This window comes from Lissotriton vulgaris, chromosome 11 (genome assembly GCF_964263255.1).
Source record: "Lissotriton vulgaris chromosome 11, aLisVul1.2, whole genome shotgun sequence".
NCBI lineage: Eukaryota > Metazoa > Chordata > Amphibia > Caudata > Salamandridae > Lissotriton > Lissotriton vulgaris.
Window position 1 is genome coordinate 485,906,963 of NC_141699.1, and position 20,293 is coordinate 485,927,255.

At 42.0% G+C, this 20,293-nt stretch overlaps 1 protein-coding gene across 1 annotated transcript in view; it reads left to right on the forward strand.

The window, feature by feature from the left end:
- The window catches only part of LOC147682140 (guanylate-binding protein 1-like), a 392,581-nt gene that overhangs the window by 271,823 nt on the left and 100,465 nt on the right, over positions 1–20,293 (forward strand). Inside the window, exon 7 of the mRNA XM_086943549.1 lies at positions 17,231–17,473. Within this exon, the coding sequence (XP_086799675.1) occupies positions 17,231–17,473 (243 nt within the window). The remainder of the gene's footprint in view (positions 1–17,230; positions 17,474–20,293) is intronic.

Sequence of the window (20,293 nt, forward strand, 5' to 3'; positions counted from 1 at the left end):
TTGGCGCTGACAGTTTAGGAAGATAGGGTGAGGGACATTAAACTGACACTATTGTTGGACAACCAGGGGGTGGTGCAGGCCATTAATAATGGTACTACTATTACAAAAATGCAGCAGTGGAAAACAATAAACAACAACACAAGTACATCCCTGTATCCGCGGTCAGTAAAAGAGAACACTACACAGTGCTACCACAGACTGCACCCCTGCTGCTATAAGGTGCAAATAAGTCAACAGCAAAGGAACATGACTTCTACAACACTCCACTACTTCCTGGAGCACATAAACATTTGAAATGAGATGTAGTCAGTTGTAATTTGAAAAAAAATAAAAGCTTATTTCTAATATTGGCAAAAGGCATTGATTTCTAACAATGTCATAATAGTGTTGGGAGCTTTGACATGTGACAAAACGTAATAAACACAATCCTTCAAAGTTGCAATTTATCCACAAGATGTAATAAGTTTGGATGTAATAATTGGTTTTAATGAAATCAGCACAGACAACACATTTTTCTTCTAAAAATACTTCCTCAGGGCTGTGGATATAAAAAGCATCAAAATCACTTTTCAAGCATAGAAACTGTGATCTGCTGAGCAAATGTCAGTTCTCTGCAGTCATGCGTAAACCTTAGACAAGGCAGCAGGCAGGCCTCCCAAGTGCCTCATTCGGGACCCACTCTTTCAGGATAGGGCAGCAACAAATGCTGTGCAGCATGGGATGACAGCGGCAGAAATCAAGGCTGTGGGCAAGTTGCTCTCCAACTCTTACAAAACATATGTGAGGCCTCAGCTGGCCTGAAATGGATAAGGGGCAGCGTAGCGAGACAAACTGACAGTGTGCTTGTTGCCTTGGCAGGGGCCCGGCCCAGATTGGTTTGGGTGGTCAGTCATTCTTTCATCCACCGGATACTGACATGGTGGATTCACAGTGGCCACAGACAGGCGTGAAGTCGTGAAGGCACTTGCATTAGTTGGTGGGGCTACTTGGGGATGAGTTGTGATAAACTATTTGTGACCTTAGGCAAACTACAGGCAACAGCCACTTGGCACCCTGCCATCTTGATAATTCACCTGCGTGGCTATGACCTCACACAACTGGGGAGGAAGGACCTCCTCCATGACATCCGGCTAAGGTTAGCAGAAGCAGCATGAATGTTTGGCAGCACCACCATCATATGGTCAGAAATCATCCCCAGGTTATCATGATGGGGGTGCATGTCAAATGGGGCAGTGGATAACTCCAAAAGGAAATGGAACATTTCTGTCGGCAAATACTGTAAATGCTTTGAGAGCATCAGGAAGGGTCTGATCTATCCAAGATTCTACGGAATTATACTCAACTGATGGAGTGCACCTGTCATAAGAAGGAATGAACGTTTTTGGGGCCAACTTATGGGCAGTCAAGGCAATGGCAGGCTGCACTCAAAAAAGGAAAACAGAGCACACAAAAAAAGAGAGAAAGGGACAGCCGCCTGGAGATGTGACCTTTATATGCATTGTGGCGGATAAAGGGGTATATTTTTGATAAAGGAGGCACACTGGCAAGGCCACTTAGTTGGGGATGCCATACGGCAGGGTGAGTAGGCCGATGGGGGGAATAAGCAAAGCATAGCACTCGCAGGCCAGACATGCTGGAAGGCAGGGCACAAAATTAACAAAAAACAAGGTAGATAGTTGAACCTAACAGCAATAGGAGATAAACCCCGCCCTCGCAATCAGAGAAAAACCATCAAGAAACTGTATGGCCCCAAAGAAGCGGCATGTGTGATTGCCTCAACAACTAAAAGGTGTCATCAATATACCAAGCTAATGACAGGACTGGATTGAAACACGGCAAAGGTGATTTATGACCTGCCACCCATTTATGATTTTGACAAGCCACTCGTTTATGATTTATAATCCGGTTAGAATGATTTCTGACACTCAGAATGAATTATCACACTGTAATATTGCTATATGGCCCTGTAATACCGATTTATGGCTGGCCACTGTGATTTATGAGTTCATGCGGTGAAATAGATCATACATGTAAAATAAAACCGCAGCCAAGATTTCCCACAAGAAAACAAAGGCACACGTCAGGTGGAATTTCATTCACAAAAATGTATGCGGGATATGATATACATGTATAAGTTGGAGTGTGCTAAATGCTAGGGTTATGGACTTTAGCGCTGACTAGGGGTGGGCGGAAAATCCGTTCCGCTCGCGGATTTTGCGGATTTTCGGGAAATCCGCAATCCGCGAGATTTGCGAATTTCCTGCAAAATCCGCAAATCCGCGAGCAGCGGATTTTGCTCGCACTGCTCGCACTGTTCGCGTGAGTTCGCGCCCCGCGAATAAGTGCGAAATTGCAGAAATACGATCTAAGCAAAACTGAAAGTAACTACTTACCAGGTTCAAAAGTTCAGGCACATCATTAGTAGCCATTTCCTGTAGTGCTTCCTGAGGGGCCCCTCCAGAGTTCAGTTGCCAGTTGAAACTATTATGTGACCCTGCTCTGAACCTCAGAATAGTTACACATATGCCACAAAGGTCTTACAGCTAAGGGAGACAAGCAGGAGCCAGGCTGGAAGTTAAAATCCATTAATCAGCCCCTAATTCATTATTGTCAGTTGGGGCAGGGCAGGTGTTGTAACTAATTTTGCAACAATGAAAGCACTTAGCAAGTGCAAAAGATCACTAATCAGGGCGCACTAAGGAAGCAGGTGCCAGCTAAAAAAATATTCTGTGACACATTAATCAGCCCCAAATTAATTCAGGTCACTTGAGGCAGGGAAGGTGTGCTTTGCTTTGCCGAAAATAATGTACACTGGACAACCAGAGGGTGTGGTGATGAAACAGAGGGTGGCATGGGTGGGCCAGAGGGTGGCATGAGTAGTCAGAGAGTGGCAGTGGTGACAGAGAGTGGCAGTGATGAAGAAGAGTGTCCCAAACAGGTTGGACACGTAGAAACAACAAGTTCGCAAAACTTGCGACCCGACAGGTAAGTTCGCAAATTGCGAAATTGTAAAAACCCTCGCGAACTGGCAGAAACACGGGCGAACACAAAAAAAAAAAAAATCCGCAAATTCGCGGGAATTCGCGGATTTTGCGGATTGCGAGTTCGCAAATCCGCAAATTCGCGGATTGCCAATCCGCAAAATCCGCTCATGCCAAGCGCTGACAGCTTGTGCAACCAGCGCAGCCTAGGTTGCAAAATTAAAACAGTGACGTAATATTCTGTAATAATGTTGGTGTTTAGGAACCTACATACAAAATATTCACACACCTTTAATGAAAGATGAAATCATGCAAGCTATACCATATTGATCAGGAACATATTATTTTACGTTAATGTTATGAAACCTCAGTTGGTCAATGCAAGCACTGCAGATGTTGTGTGTAACCAGAGAGGAACTGAACTGTTTCCTCATTGGTGCAGTGCTCGATAGTGTCTTCCTTATTATAGTGCTACAAGGTCCCACCCTGCGACAGAAAGCACTGTAAATATGCACATTGCTTCCAAATTGGATTGCACACAGTATAACATAGGCTGGTAAAAAATATGCTCATTGTAAAGCAAGTGTTAGCTTTCCATTTCAGGGGGTTTGCAGCAATTTCAAGATATTTTTAGAGCTACTCATTTCTCAAAGGGGTGAAATGCCTGATTATGATCCCTTTCCATGCACCACATTGCTTGAATTTACTCGCCTGAATGTGTCACATATTTGGCAGTTGAATGTAGATCATAGGTCCATTGAAACCACGGAAATGTCACAAATAACTAATCTGAAAACTTGGCAGCTATGAAAAGGTAGAGGAAAACAGTTATACATTTCTATAGCCCTGATTATGAGTTTTCACGGTGCGGGAGCGGGTGGCAGGCCACTGTCACGCTCCCACACCGCCAAAACTCACTGGCGGTCAATAGATTACCAGTATTTTTGTGGTCTGGCGGGCAGCATGGCAGTGCAGTTAAAAGGCTCATGGTGAGCTGTAAACTGCACCGCTAAGTGACCCCAGTGCACGTTCCTGCACGGGAAGGAATGCACCATGTCATGCATCCCTTCCCGTGCAGGGACTGAGGGAGCAAAAATACAGGGATGCACAACATCTGCCACCCTGCATGCACCCCATGCACACGGTCAAGAAGGGGCCCTGTAGGGCCCCCTTTCTTTCTGCTCCTCCTACTGCTTCACGGAGGAAAAGCCTCCATAAGACCGCTGGAGGCAAGGAAAGTTGTAACATGCTTGGCAGGCAGTCCCTCAGGGCACCACCAAGCATATTGTGGCCCTCAGACTTCCGCGCCACCACTGGGGATCTCTGATCCCTGGCGGTTGCAATGGTGCAAGGGCAGACCACCTGCCCTAGTCGTAATAGGACGGCTGTGTCACCAGACTCATAATCAGGCATAATATATTTTGACAGCAGTTTAGGAAGAACTGTTCATTTCTTTTTTTTATTTATTTAAGTAGCACAGTAATTTGTAGGTGTTTCCGTACTACTCCATAGACTTTTTGGTGCATATTTAAATATGTTACAAATGGAAAAATATGCTGTAGTGCAGTATATGTGTATATGTGTAAAAAAAACGGTATTACAGTGTATTTTAAAATATTTTCTTAAGAATGCATTATGTTTTTATTTCTTTTAAGCACAGTGGTACTCCCAATGCAGTACCACAGTACTCCATATATATATTTTAAAATATATAGAAACTTAGAAATAGTTTTTCCTACCTATTAATTACCACTTTAACAAAATAGTAATAAGTAGGGGAAAAATATCAAACCTAATACTGACCTAGATCTGAGGGTGTAAAACACAGCTAAAATGGCTGTTTTTCACTGTTGTAGAGACAGTCATTAGCCAATCGCATAATGACGTGTCATCGCTATGTACTGCAGTACTTACGGGAAATACCGCAAAATTGCCCGATGTACCTCAACAACCAACATCCCTGAAATAAAATGTCTTATAAATTAAAAATACTTACCTGTAGTGCCCAAAAGGATCTCCTGCACCCCATTAAGTGTGATCTAACCAAATTTCATTCAAATTACCAGCATGTTCATGCTACGCATAAGTGGAAAGTCCATAGGAAATGCTTTGGTGCTCAAATGTGTTGTGGGGCCACCCTTTTTTCTTTGCAACCTCCAATGTAGAAAGAGGAATGCATCTGCAAGGTTTTGTGAACATCTGTCAAACGGGTGCAAGGTTATTAATGGTGGAAAATCTGAGGAATTCCTATCTCTGTTAACTTGTTAACTATAACTACAGAGTGGCTAATGGGTTTCCTTAGAAAAAATGTTTTTTTGCGTGCTAATAACTTTGGCATCATTTGATGAATCTTCATGAAACTTTTCCCAAATGATTCATCCACCTCAGCTTTTTCCGGGAAAGTTTTGGGTTGATACTTCACAAAGGGGATCCCTAAAAGTGGTTTATTCATGCAGTGTACCACAGGAACTCGAGATGCTATAGCCAAAATGGCTGAAGAGAATTACGCCAAATTTGACAGAAAGCTAGTTCTTGATCCAAGTGGTGCCTTTTGTGATTTGGTGTAAATTTGTTGAGTTGTTTTTGAAAAATGAAGGTTGAATTTTTTATTGAGTTTTCACACTGCAGTTCTTCTACAGAGTACTTCTGTGCCATGATCTCAAAACACACAAACTGATCTAAGGAATGTTGCGCTCACCAGTTTAGGACTCAGGAACTCGGTCCCTGGGTTCTGAAAATGAAAAGAAAACAGCATATAAGGGGGCATGGTATGACCAGCCTAAACTCCTGGTCTGCGGGGAGAACGTGCAAACACATATTTATTTTTCAGGTCACTGCAGTATTACAGTACTCAGTGCACCCCACCCAACACGAAAACTCAAAGGAGACCTGCAAATTTGCAGGGAGATTACCTTAGGACCAAAAAAGAAAAAGTTGGGTAAGTGTCCGTGGGGTACTGAGCGAGCGTGGGGGTGGGGGGGTGAATGTGCAATGATGAACCAGTCACCTGTAGGGGTTCGGTTCAGGGACTCACCGCAGGCAGGCCCTGCACCCAATTCCATGCCAGACACAGCGGAAGGCCATTTGTGGCAGGGATTGGTATCACCTGTGGACGATTGGGTACCCACAGGAAGTTGGGATAGTTACGCTTGTTAATGAAATCATACATCACGTTAAAAAAAAGCTAGAAATTCACTGAAAAAACATTACAGTTAGTCAATGGTAATACCGTACTTTACATTACGAAAACCCTAAAAATCCAGTTAAAAAACAAAGAATAAAGTGATGGTATAGTAAGATAAACATGTCAGTAAAAATAAAAATGTTAACTAAAAAACATTACTGAAAGTCATCAGTTCTAGTTAACTGAAGTAACTATAATTTACACACTTGATACGCACTGTTTATGAGCTCACATACTACATCACTCATGACATGTTCTATTAGATCATTGATAACATCACAGATGACGTCTTAAAAGACATAATTATTGACATCAATGTGTATTGCGAGTGTGCAAGATATAGTTACTTCAGTTAACTACAACCGGTGAATTTCAGTAACATTTTCTTGCGAAATGATACACGAGCAAACATTATAAACCCAAAAAAGCACAGTTTATGACATCACATATTACATCATCATGACACACCACGGTGAACTAGGTAATAACCCACTCCACCCTGACAGGTCGGTAGATCACACACCATACCTTACATTAAGCCCTAATTCTGTAAACCCATAACAATTCAATTCACAGAGCAAGACAATACAAAAAGTGTACATTTAGATACAGATATCTGCCATGCCACTGTTTTGCAATTAGTGAGATTGGTTGGCAAATGGGAATGAAAGTAACCTTGCAATATAATTAGTATTGTGATTTATTAGACTGCAGTTTGTTTTCTGACAAACAAATTGCCCCAGAACACATTGGGACACAATCTGTAACACAAGATATAAAAATTGGGTGGACGGGAATGCCCCCTGCATGGCAGATAGACATGTATCATTGCCTGCTTGCCCAAAAGCGTGTATAGCTGGTAACCTGACTTTTTATTTTGGCTGTGGTATCACACTAATCTATGCATGTGCACAGAGAACTAGGCTTACCTCTAACTATGAGGGGTCCTGTGACCTGCAGGGACACACCAAGAATGCTGACAATGGACTACTATCCCCGTCATGGATGTAGCACCTAGATAAGTGATGTCAGGATACAATGGTTGGATTCAGTCAGTAGACTGACCAGACCTTTTAATCTGGATCAAGCTAATTCAGGCCTACTCATTGACCTTCATACAGTTCTGCTTCTGTGTGTGTGTCATGCCTTGTGTTGAAGTCTCGTGTGCATGTCTCTATTTGTAATAAGTAAAGCAGATGTATGATGTGTGGGTGACACAGAGTAATAGAAGACAGTGGCATCTACTTGGGTAATTATTCAAGAATAGCTTAGAGCGAAATGGCGGGCAAAGACTGTGCTCTCAGACAGCTTGCATTCCAGTAGCTGGAGAGAGATGGCACAGACAAAGAAGTAAGGGAAGAGAGATAGGGCTGTCTTTAGAAATTCTGTGACCCTAGAGGCGCCCGGCGGCACAATATCGGCGCAACCCGAGGAGCTCCGCAACATCGAGCTGCGCTCGATTAGAAAGGGACCTCTTCGGTGCAGTGCTTCTTTATCCAGACGACGGATTTTGGCGTCGGAAGGCATGGAGGCTTTTCTTGCAAGGTTTCAGACCATGACACGATCTGGATAACTATTTACTTGCTCCAAATATTATTTTCCTGATTGCGGCTGCCATTTTGGGCACTTTTCCCTCTGCGCAGCAGGTTTTATTAGCGCGATGCTGCTGCTTAAATGCCTCTCTTTAAAGTCTCTTTCTCGCTTTAATGCAGCCTGAACTTTGTTCTCTTTGGTCCTAGAAGGGACATTTTTGGTCTTTCTTACTGGTATTCTGCAATGAGTAATTTGCCTCACATCATGTTGTGGAAAATTGGAGGTTAGAAAAATAATTTTAGTCGTATTTATATGGCTGCTGTTATAACGCTATTTCTACATTAATTTTTTATTGCCTACCTTTATTGAAAATCCTTGTGAGCTCTCTACAACGTATTTGGCTGGCCCCTCGCCACTTTCCTTTGTTCACAACTTGCTGCAACCTTAATCTTTTACATTTTCTCCTTTCACATCAGTGCTGTTCTGGTTCCTGCCTCTTTTCTCTCATGGCTGCACTTCACCTATAGAATTTCAGCCTCTAAGTCTTTCTGGATCATACACATAAATCTCAGGGGACCTCATCTGTAGGACGCATAGACTCAATCGCTGGAGCGGGTAAATGCATTAAAAAAGACCCGCCTCCCCCTCCAAGTCACCACTTCCCCTCACGTTGGAAGATATTATGGAGGAACTGCGTCTTATTTGGCCATTTTTGACTGATACTGCTGCTACCCTTCACCGGATTGAAGATAAATGGTCAGATCTTGATTCCAGGCTTTCAGATGTTGATCAAAAAGTCAGTGATGCTCAAGATGTTGTAGCTAGAGTTGACGGTCACTAAAAAAGTTAATCAACTCAAACAAATCATGGAGGACTTGGAAAATCATAATAGGCGCAACAATCTGCACATTTATGGCATTCCAGAAGGTTCTAAAGGCTCAGACACAATTGCTTTCTTGAAAACCAGAGTCCTTCAGATCACTGGCCTCCCGAAATCCACGGAATTCAATATTCAAAGAGCTCACAGATTGAGTCCTCAGAGTGCATCCTCCTCTTCAAAACCAAGAGGTATAATTGCCTATTTCCTTCTATATTCAGATCTCATGTCAATTCTTAACGCTGCAAAACAACATATCTCATCCAGAAGAAGTATGCAACTCAACACTGGGAAATGCTATTTAAAAGGTATTTATTAGAAACAATTTATAGAAAACACAAGTTATAGGGTTAATACCTCAATCCATTGGACAGATTATTATAAAGGTGAGGTGAAAAAAGACGCAAAAGGAATGAAATCACAACCATACTATCACTCTCATTAATAACCAGACATATCACAATCAAACCACTGGCATTCATACATACATACAAGAGAGCTCGTTTTTATCTCCTTCTCTTCTGGTTCCTACTCCATATTTTTATCTAGTTCCATTTGGTTACCTCTTCCTTCTTGGTATTCTTCTTTTGCGTGACTGTCTTGTTCTTCGCCGCCCCACCTCACACTTTAATGTCCTTTTGTTTGAAGTTTTCTATGGTCAAAGCCTGCGGGCTCTTCGTCATCTTTTTTATATCTCTTCTGGAGGAATCCTGTCCTCCTCTTTCTGTCCCTCTCTTTACTTCTTATTTTTCTTTCCTCGTCTTTTTTATCACTTTTTGGTCCACACACATTACTCTTCTCTTTAAACTTTTGTATTCTTATTTCATGTTTTTACCATGTTCTTCTCTCAGTAACTTACTTTGGTTCCTTTCAGCCAAACTTTATACTCTTCTCCTTTCATGCTCTCTTCTTTTCATTTTTACGATCTATCGGTACCCTTCCACTTTTATTTATGTATTACTTTTTTGTTATCTGCACATATCTTCTATCTCCTTACTGATTTTTAACTCATTTTTACTCACTGTTCTCTCTCCATCTAGTGTATTTCCCTGCCACCTATCTTTTTATTTCTCTTACTCTTGAAGGACTCCGTAATATTTCATGGAATGTTAAAGGCATGCATTCTCCTGTCAAGAAACAACGGGTATTATCCCACCTTGCCAAATTTAATTGTCATGTAGCAATCTTTCAAGAATCACACCTTAAGTTACGTAAACACTGGGTGGGTGAAATCACCAGCTGTTAATAACAAGAATGGTGTGATAATTGTGTTCCATAAATCTTTGAATGTTCTCTTACAAAATGAGTTTACTGATACAAATGGTAGATGGTTATATTTAGATGTCAAAGTTAATAACAAACAATTTTCTTTCTGTATTGTTTATGGCTCAAATGGTATTGATCTATCTTTTTGGAGCGATTTTCCACCTTCCTTTATTCACACTCTGCTGAAAATGTGATTATGGGTGGGGATTGCAATCAACTTATGGATCCTTTCCTCGATCATAAATCCCAAACCAGATACAATGCAAATAAGATGCAATTTATGAATACGATTGAAATAGGTTCTAACCTTATTTCCAATCATGCCCCTGTTATTCTAGACATGGATTATCCCTCCTCTTCTCCTACATCTCGACGGTGGCGCTTTAACAATTCCCTTCTTTTAGACCTTCAATTCTCTGAACAGTTCACCTTATTCGCACAAGAGTTTTTCTCTTCACAACCTTTCCTCCGTCTCTCATTCCATCTTGTTTGGGATGCTTTCAAACATCTGCTAGGGGTTTCGTTATAGAATTTGTATCTCGAAAAAAAAAGAAAGCCCTCTCACATTCAACATTGCTTCTAAAACAATTCAAAACCTTAAAGCATAAATACTTCACTACCAATTGCCCTGACACACTACCCCCTTCTTGTTAAAGCCAAAATACAATATAACAAGTTATTTTGGAAATTGGCTTGTTACTTTCTTCTCAAATGTAATGCAAAAATGTATGGTGGACATAACAAGGCAGGAAGATCCCTAGTAAACTATCTGAAAACCAAGAAACAAAAATCTAAAATTGTAGCCATAAAGGAAGATTCTTGGAATCTGCACCTTTCAGATGCCAACATACTCGAATGCTTCACTAAATATTATTCCTCTCTTTACACTCCTGAAACCCACCCTTCTCTAGATCTCATTGACTCTTTTTTTAAAAATATTCCCAAACCTCCTGATAGTGCCCTCGATCTTTCATCTCTTGACGTCCCTATTTATGTATGAGAACTTATAAAGGCCATTGCTCTCTTACCCAAAGATAAAACACTAGGACCGGGTGGTTTTACTGTCCGATTCTTTTTACATTTCAAAATGTTTCTTGTTCCCCACCTCATGTCACTGATTAACTCTTTTCTGCTTTCTGGTGTGCCACAGGGTTCCTTCACGCAGGCGATGCTTTGTTTAATACCCAAGAAAGATAAAGATCCCTAATTGTGCTAGAACTATAGGCCCATTTCCTTAATAAACACTGACTGCAAAATGTATGCCAAACTCCTCGCCCTTTGCATCAATAAGGTTATCCCCAATTTAGTCAACATATATCAATCTGGCTTTGTTAAAGGACGGTCAATCACCGATAACGCACATAATTTTCTTAACATCATACATCTAACTACAAAGTCTATCTCTCCTGTGGCGGCTATCACCTTAGATGAGGAAAAAGTATTTGATAGGCTTAATTGGGTTTTGATAGATTTTATATCCTGTGCTTTAAGATAGCATGGTTTCAGTCCCCCTATCATCAAATTTACACAACTCTTATATTCTGCACCTACTACATCTGTCTGGGTAAATGGCTGTCAATCTCGATATTTTCCTCTTCTCAGGGGAACTAGACAGGTATGTCCTCTTTCCCCCCTTCTTTTCCATCTTGCACTTGGACCTTTCATAGAAACTGTTAGATGTTCACCACATTATACGGGGTTTCAATTTCATAACCTTTTTATTAAATTTACTGCATATGCAGATGATATCTTGTTACTCATTTTTAAGCCATCCGTTTTGTTGCCGGTTTTCTTTTCCCTTTTACATGATTACTCCAATGTCTCTGGTTATAAATTGAAAGTTGACAAATCAGAAATCCTGCCTTTAAAGAAATGTTGCCTCCCCTCCATGTTCATTGGTTCTGGCTTTGACTGGAACTCTTCGCATATTAAATGTTTAGGAGTTCTTTACTCCAACAATATCAAAGAAATTATTAGAATCAATCATACTGATATGCTTTTTTTTTTTTTTTTTTTGTTCCTCATCTTAACCATGGCTGACCCATCAGTGCCGTGGGCTCGAAAGAGTGTGACTGGGAAGACCAAAATGCTGTCTCAGTGCAGGACTGGTAGGGGTCAATCATTAAGAAGGATCGCCAAGACCCTACAGCTAGATTAGCTTCACACTAAGTCACAGCCCCTTTTGTAATCTTAAAATGGAACTTGCCATTAGCCAAATTACACCACTGCCTATACCACAAATTGACCTTAAATATGAAGGACAGACGTGAATAAGCGAAAGGAGTACGACATGGCTTCGTAATCATTGGAACTGGGGAGAAAAAAAAAAGAATATCAGTATGCCCTCATTGATGGTTGGTCTCCACTTTTCCTTTCTTGGTTGGGTAGATTAGCTATGATTAAGATGATGCTTCTCCCAATCATTAATTTTTTTCTCTCTATGCTCCCTGTCTCTCTTCCTAACACCTTCTTTTGCACCATCAATAGTTCATTGTCATGTTCCTTTGGAATAATCGTAAACCCAGAATTTCGTTGGCTCGTCTTCAACTTTCTAAAGGTTTGGGCGGGGTTAATTTCCCTAATCTCAGACGACACTTGGCCTTCACCCTTAAACAAAATTTGGACTTTTTTGTCTGACTCCACTGTTCCGCCATGTACAGCATGGAGCACCTTAGAACAGGCCCAGTATTCTCCTTTTTCTTTCCTTTCCTCTATCCGTATTACTTTGCCTCCGAAACGCTTCTCCTCTCCTACTCTCATTCACTCCAGGGCTCTCACGGTCTTCTTGTGTGGCTTTCATCTTTCGGCTGATCGTTCCCTGTGTATTTCCGATCTGGTATTATAAACATTTTAAGATCAACAATTGTGCCTTATTTTGGAAGGAATGGATTGACAAAGGCATTATCGCCCCCCAACATCTGATGAAAGATGGTTCTTTTATGTCATTTTCCAAACTCCAAATTTTATATGATATTTCCTCTCATCACTCCCCTCACTATGTTCTACTTAAGGATGCTCTTACTCATTACTACTTTCAGGAAAACCCTATTGTTGCACTTGAGCACTCATCCCGCATTATTGATTCTATTGACTTTTCCACCCAATTTAAAGCTGCCACCATTTATAAGATATTATCTCATTCCCCTGCAATTCGAACCAAATCCACTTTGGAACTCTTATGGGAAAAAGATTTAGACCTTGACCTCTCTATTCACACCTGGGATTCCCTATGGTCTAAAGTTCATACCACCTCACATTCAGCCAGCACCACACAGACCTTATACTATTTTTACAATAGATTATTTTTTACTCCTAATGACCTTTATAGATTCAAATGATTAGACTCTCCTAAATGCTGGCCTTATCCCAATGAAAAGGGGGATTTTCTTCACATGTTTTTTGATTGTCCCTCTGTTAAATCCTTTTGGTCAGGTATCTGGCTGAAATTAAACAACATTTTATCTTCTAATTGTCCCCTTTCACATTACACATGTTTTTTTGGGGAGCTTTTCCACCGGCCTGGGATACTCAAAGTAATGATGGCAATTTTATTAACTCATTTTTAGCCATCTCGTACCAGATCATCACTACTAACTGGAAAGATACCTCAAAAATGTCATATCAAACCTGGTGGAATTTACTGTCTCATCATCACAGATTGGACCGATCTTGTGATACCTCTACTGCTTTGTTGATTAGAAGAGACGTATTATGGTTGCCACTAACTAACTTTCTTTCCGGAGTACCAAACTGACTCTGCTTGTTGCATATTAAATTTGTTCACCATATACCTAACCCTGTTTCAAAATTGTTTGTAATTGCATTACTTCCAGGACTCTTCTTTTCTGTCTCTTCTTTCTCCGCCTCCTCTTTTCCACTTTCTTCTTCTCTCTTTCCTTCTTTCTCTTTCTCTTAAAATCTTTTAAAAATGCATTTCCTCTTAGTACAGTTTTTAATCTATGAGGATATTGTTTTGACATTGTTTCTCATATCATGTTTTGTTTTATTCATATCCTGCCGCTCTATGACTTTGTACAGATGTTTTACAATGTTTATTACTTCAATAAAGCATTCTAAACTTTAAAAAAAAAAGACATTCTGTGACCCTTTTCGTTAACAAAGAGATGATGATAAGTCTTTCTTAACACTGCTGTTTGGTGGATGGTGGCAGTGAGGAGTCATAGTACAGGCTCTCTCGTGAATGGTGAGGAAGTCTCTAGGTGAGGCTTACTATTCTGTCATTCCCTGATTACTTCTTCCATTTGGCTGATAACAGCCAGATTCAGAAACCTCACACTGCATCACTCTACACAAGGGCTGTGTCTGGAAAACAGCCGGCAGATGACATGTGAAAGGAGAACCACCCCAAACCAGTTCTACAGTTTTGAACAGGTGATCCTGTGTCACGAAGTTGCGCATGAGAGTGGTCCCTGAACCACTTGTTTCCATTTCCAAGTCTTTTAATGTTCAAGACAATGGGCCAGATGTATCAATATACACTTTTGCGATTCTCAAATAGCAATTTTTAAGGAATCGCTATTTGAGAATTGCAAAATGGTATGTATGTAGAAATTCGCTATTTTTATGCGATTTCTTAAAATTCCTTAATTGCGATTAGCAAATTGCTAATCGCAATTAAGGAATAATTTCCCATTCATTTCTATGGGCTAGGAGGCCCATAGGAATGAATGTGAAATTATTCTCAATTTGCGATTCGCAATTTGCTAATCGCAAATTGAAAATAATTTCAATGGTGCAGGGGTGTCTCAAGGACACCCTGCTGCACCCCTGAAGATGACATGTGTGCGCATTTGGCGCACATACATGCCCTAAGGGCATGTATGAGCGTCACATGGCATCTTTACAAATTGCAAAAAGTGCATTTGTGAAAGAATTTGCAAATTACCACCAACTACAAGTTGGTGGCAATTTGCGATTTCTTAGCCAAAATTCGCAAAAATGAAATGCTTCATACATAGCATTTAAGAAATCGCAATTTGTGATTTTTTTAATGCTTACGCAATATTAAGGAATCGCAAAATTTGTGATTCCTTAATATTGCAAGGCTTTTTGCATGATACATACCATTTACCTTACCTATTTTTTAGTCGCAAACGCTGTTTTTTAGCGATTCGCAGCGTTTGCGACTAAAAAATAGCTTGATACATCTGGCCCAATGTCCATTCCACAGAGTACTTGAAGAATGGTACTGCAACCAGGGCTGGTGTCTGCATGCCAGTCAATCTCTCAGAGGTGAGGTGATATCACCTGAAGTCCAGACTTTATGCTGTAGAAGCTGTTGACTGCAATAAAGTCTTCATACCTGCTGTGAGAAAGAAGGAGGCTGTCTGGCCCTACATAAAGAGAGACTGTCTGGAAGGAGCGATGCCTTGCACGTGTCCCGCGATTGCAGGACACCCAGCAAGAAAAAGACTGCATGAGAATCGTGCCTGCGGGGCCCCCAAGGCAACAATTGCGACAATGTGCTCCTCACCTGGGCTGCATCAGTCAGAATGCTGAAAGCCTGAGCAGAGCCTGCATCTGCCATAGTACCGATGGATACATCTATCAGATTGCCATGGGTCAGTGGGCTCCATCTGCTATGGGCCCGATGTGGGCTACATCTGCTGGACTACCGTCGGCCTGTACGTGGGCTAAATATACCAGACTGCCCTTTGCCCAGCGGGGGCTACCTACTTCAGTCTGTCCATGACCATAACTGATTGAGACTACTGACCACCTGACTCATTAGCAGCACCTGCTCATAGGAGGCTTCATCAGGGAAGGACTGCCGAGGCCTTTGCTATCCTCATTGAGTCCTAGTGTTGCAACCTCTGCCATGTGGAGAAGTGTGGCTCAGGGGTTAGAGGCGGCAGACCCGGAAGCTGAGATCGGCCATGGACCAGGGTTCAATTCCCCGCCTCGGCGGGTCTTGGGCTAAAAATTCCATGAACTCGATAATTCTTGCTCCGGTGCCTTCTCGACTCACGGGTTCACACTCTGCGACTCTGGGCAATAGCTTGCTTAATCTCCACAACGGCCCCTCGCGGCGGGATGCCTGGCTTTCACCTTGTGGATACCCTGTTGGGGTTGTCTCACAGGGGAATACCAGGACGGGTTCCCTAAGCAAGCGCCGGGAAACCCACTGCGGGTAGCTGTGCGCTATAGAAGCTCAAATACATTTACATTTACATAAGTGCAGGGCAGGCACGCTGCCAAAGTAATCTGTGCCCAGCTCTGGTGTCTGCACTCCATGGACCCCACCAACGTGCATGGAAGTGCTGCTTGGGGATGGAAATGTAACACAATAGAATCTAAGTATATCAACTTCCATAGGAAGGGGTAAGATATTGCAAAAGACTAGGTGCAGTTGAGCATTTAATCACTGCACCAGAGACAAATTCACACCAGTCTAACCACTGGGAAGGCTGAGCTAGAGGGAATTCCAGGGTAGGAAAAGAGAGGGAGCAGTACGGGTATGTAGACAACAGGGGAGTGCACTCGGGACCACTGACCTGTGTATTTCCTGAAGTGTTTGGTATTTAATACAACTGTGATTAAAGTACTCTCATTATTGTAAAAGCAAGGACTGGACATCAATGTTATTGTGTTTGATGGTTGAGTGTTGGGTTCTAGGCTCGAGCACCACATCACTACCTCCCTGGGAAGCCTGTGAAAGCTTGTCCTCATTACTCTGAGTCAAGAGTGGAACGTGTTGCACTTGGCCCAGTTTTCTGAGCTATAGTAAGGTGGGCCCTGGGCCATCCTTGGCAAAAAACCACAACCCCCACATTTGAGGCCTAGTAGATCCTGCCAGCCCCTGGCACCCAAATGGGGTCTGACATAGCGTAAGTAGGCCACAGGGCTACAGAAGATACACTATTAAGCAGTAAAATTGGCTGTGAAAAGAGAAATCTATCTTTTCTGTATTATCCAACTTGCTGTGCTACATACAGAAGCCAGACCACCTCTGAAAACCCTATGGCACATCACTAGCATATGGTCGCCTCCGCATAGATATTGGCCAAACCATGGACGAACATCTATTAAGCAGGTCTTTTATACATTCTATTGGCTAGATAGCCACCAGGGATAGGGAGAAGAAGCGCATTAGCTGTATTTCAGTATTACTATTCAGGCGGACATTTCAGCAGTTTCAAGGCAGTTGTTGAGAATGCTCTTGTTGTATTAAGCCTATTTTATTGTTTTGTCTTTCTGACTGATTCTGTTATCACCAGCTTCAAACAAACCTACTAAGTGTTTGTCTTTGGGAGTCTTCTCTCTCAATTGCTCGTCTGTCTCACCAATTGTCTTTTCCGGCTCTGTCCATAAACTGTGTTACGATCCTGCATGATATATCTGAATTGTTATTCATCTTTCATTATACAGGCAGCCATTCCGAAATAGCAATTCAAAACAAGCCAAGGGAGTGCATCAGGTTTTACTTTCCAGGCAGAAAATGCTTCGTTTTTGATCGGCCCACAAGTAAGAAGAAGCTGATGAGACTTGAAGAGCTCCAAGAGAAGGACCTGGAAGATGACTTCGTCGCACCGACAAAGGAGTTCTGCCAATTCATCTTTCAGAAATGTGGACCTAAAACTATCGAAGGTGGACATTCAGTGACTGGGAAATGTGAGTTTGTGATGCTTTTGCTACGTAACTTTTGCTATCCTTAAAATGAGTTATAGCCTTAAAAGACTGTGCATGCATCTCCACCTTAAAACGTAGTCGCCACATGAAGTGAGAAATACTGCAATGAATTTCTAACTAAGTGCTACTTAGCACTAGTAGGAGACCAAAAGATGACATTACATTATGGCTCATAACAAAACACCTTAATAAATATATGCTCTTGAGAGATTGGTATCATATGCTTAATGGCTCAGATACTTTCTGAGCATTTACAGTTCTTGTTCTCGTTATCTAGAAAAATGATTGTCTTAAGACTTGCTCCATTTTAGGGGTATGCACACTGCAAAGCTGAGTCAAGAGTTAGAATATTTATCACTTACGATACTGATTGTACAAAGTATTAGTAATTTTGTTACATGGATGAGAAGGCCCGAACAAAATATGTTTTTTGTTTGATTTTATCCGAATGCAGGGAAGTATGAGAACACGTATCTCTCGCAGGATACAGTACTCCTGTCGGAGTCAAGAACTGATTTGAATAAGAGTACAAAAGTACTGACAGTATGTGTATATCTAAACAAAATTTGCTTTTTTTTTGCTCAAGAGGCCTTGGCAGAAAACGTTCAGTGATCCTTCCTGTTGGGACGGGAATGTACCCTGAATGTTGTACAGCCATGTTGCCTTGCCCAACTGAGTGTATCTGGTATTCAAACTTGTAATTTTGGGCTTTAGTATCACAACAATATAATCCAGCTCCAATCCAGCATTTGCACAGATGCCTAGGCCTGTCACAGGACATGAGTATGGTCCTGGACATGTCTGGTTAGCAAGAGGGGGTACCCTCATTGACAGACAATTGGACTACTGTATCTTGTTCTTTTAGCACATATAGTGGTGGTGGCAGCATACTGTGATTTGTGAATCCATAGTTGTGACCAGACCTTTTCATCTGTGCAATTGGAGTGAAGGCATCTTGGGCTACTCATGTAAAGTTCTACATCTATACCAACGGTCTCCAGCCAGTAGATACTTGTCTTCCTTCAGTTCTGAAGAAAAGCACCACTCACAGAACTCCCGCCCCTTGGTATAATGAGTCACTTCAAATCGATAAATCTTGATGCAAAAAATTAGAACGGGCTTGGAGAAGGAATTACTCCGCCTCTGCTTGCCTCGCTTATAAAACTGAGCTGAAGCACTATCACAAAGCCTGTGCCCAGACTAGGGCAAGCTACTTGAATAAAATGATTTCCGAAGCGGTCAATAAATTTAAAATTCTGTTTAGCGTGGTCAAGGAACTTGCTGGCTCCAGGACTACGGCCACACTTCCCCCCCTATCTAACAATAAATGCGACGAGCTCACACAGTATTTCATCTCCAAGATAGAGAACATACATCAGGACATTGCCGCTCATGGAGCTAGTAACATCAGTAATATTTCGGCCAACCTGCTCCATGCCGTTGGTGAGGCCGTTGTCTCCCTAACACAGCCATCGGTTCCACTCCTGTCCTGGCCTGATTTTCTTCCTTCAACCCTCTTGGAGACCCTGAGAAAGGTTAAGTCAGGTTCGCCATTGGATCTGGTGCCTGCCTCCATACTACGCTCCTTGGACCTCCCCCTGCTTTCTACCATCTGCACGTTGCATAATCACTCTCTAAATACTGCTACTGTCCCCAGTTGCTGGAAGCAAGCTATGGTCACTCCACTCTTGAAACAATCCACTGCTGATCCCAATGTTTCCTCCAATTATCGGCCCATTTCTTTATTGCCTATTTTTTCTAAAGTCCTGGAGAGATACATTCACGTACACTTGTCTCAGTACGTTGCGCTTAACAACTTATTACACCCTTCTCAGTCCGGCTTCCGCCCGGGATTTTCCACCGAGACCACTCTCTTAGGTGTGACTGAAAATCTACGCCTGCTTCTGGATCGAGGGGAAACGGCTGCATTCATATTGCTTGATCTCAGTGCAGCATTTGATACCGTATCCCATAACATCCTCATCAGAGCCCTTGCGAACATTGGCATTGGGGGTAAAGCCTTGGATTGGCTCTCGTCCTTTTTGAAGGATCGGACTTTTCAAATTTTTTCCCACTCATCCACCTCTAAAATGTATTCTTTCCCACATGGTGTACCCCAGGGTTCCATTCTGAGTCCTCTTTTGTTCAATCTTTATGTTACCCCCCTGGCTCGTATTGCTCAAAGGTCTGGGCTGAATTTATTCACTTACGCCGACGATTCACAAATTGTTTTTTCCCTATCCCAAGCTGACCCCACTTCGCCATCCCATTTGCAAACAGGACTCAGCGACATAGCTTGCTGGATGAACAGCAACCTTCTTAAATTAAATGGCGGGAAGACGGAGGTCCTGGTATTGTGTAAAAAACCTGGGAGCATATTATCAAGGGGGTTTATCTCCGCTTTTTTGGTTTTAAAAGCCAAGAAAGCGGAGATAAAATTATCTCCCTATTACCTAGCTGTCGCTAACACCAGTTAACGACAGCTAGTAGGACATAGCGACCATCTTGGGCCCCGCTTTGCATGTCAGTGAAATTTATCACTAATGACATGCAAAGTGGGCGTGCCAAGATGTTAGCGACTGGAAACAGTCACTAACATCGCTATCTCCTATTACCAACTTTTGGAGATATTCGCGCTAAGCGCGATTATCTCCAAAAGCTAACACCTGTCCCATAGCAGTTCTTAGCCATGTTATCCAATGGTAGGTGGATAACATGGCTAAGAGCATTAGCTCGGTAATGCATGAATTTCGCGGACTTTTCGGCGATATTCATGCATTTCGGCTGATTTTTATCGCTTAG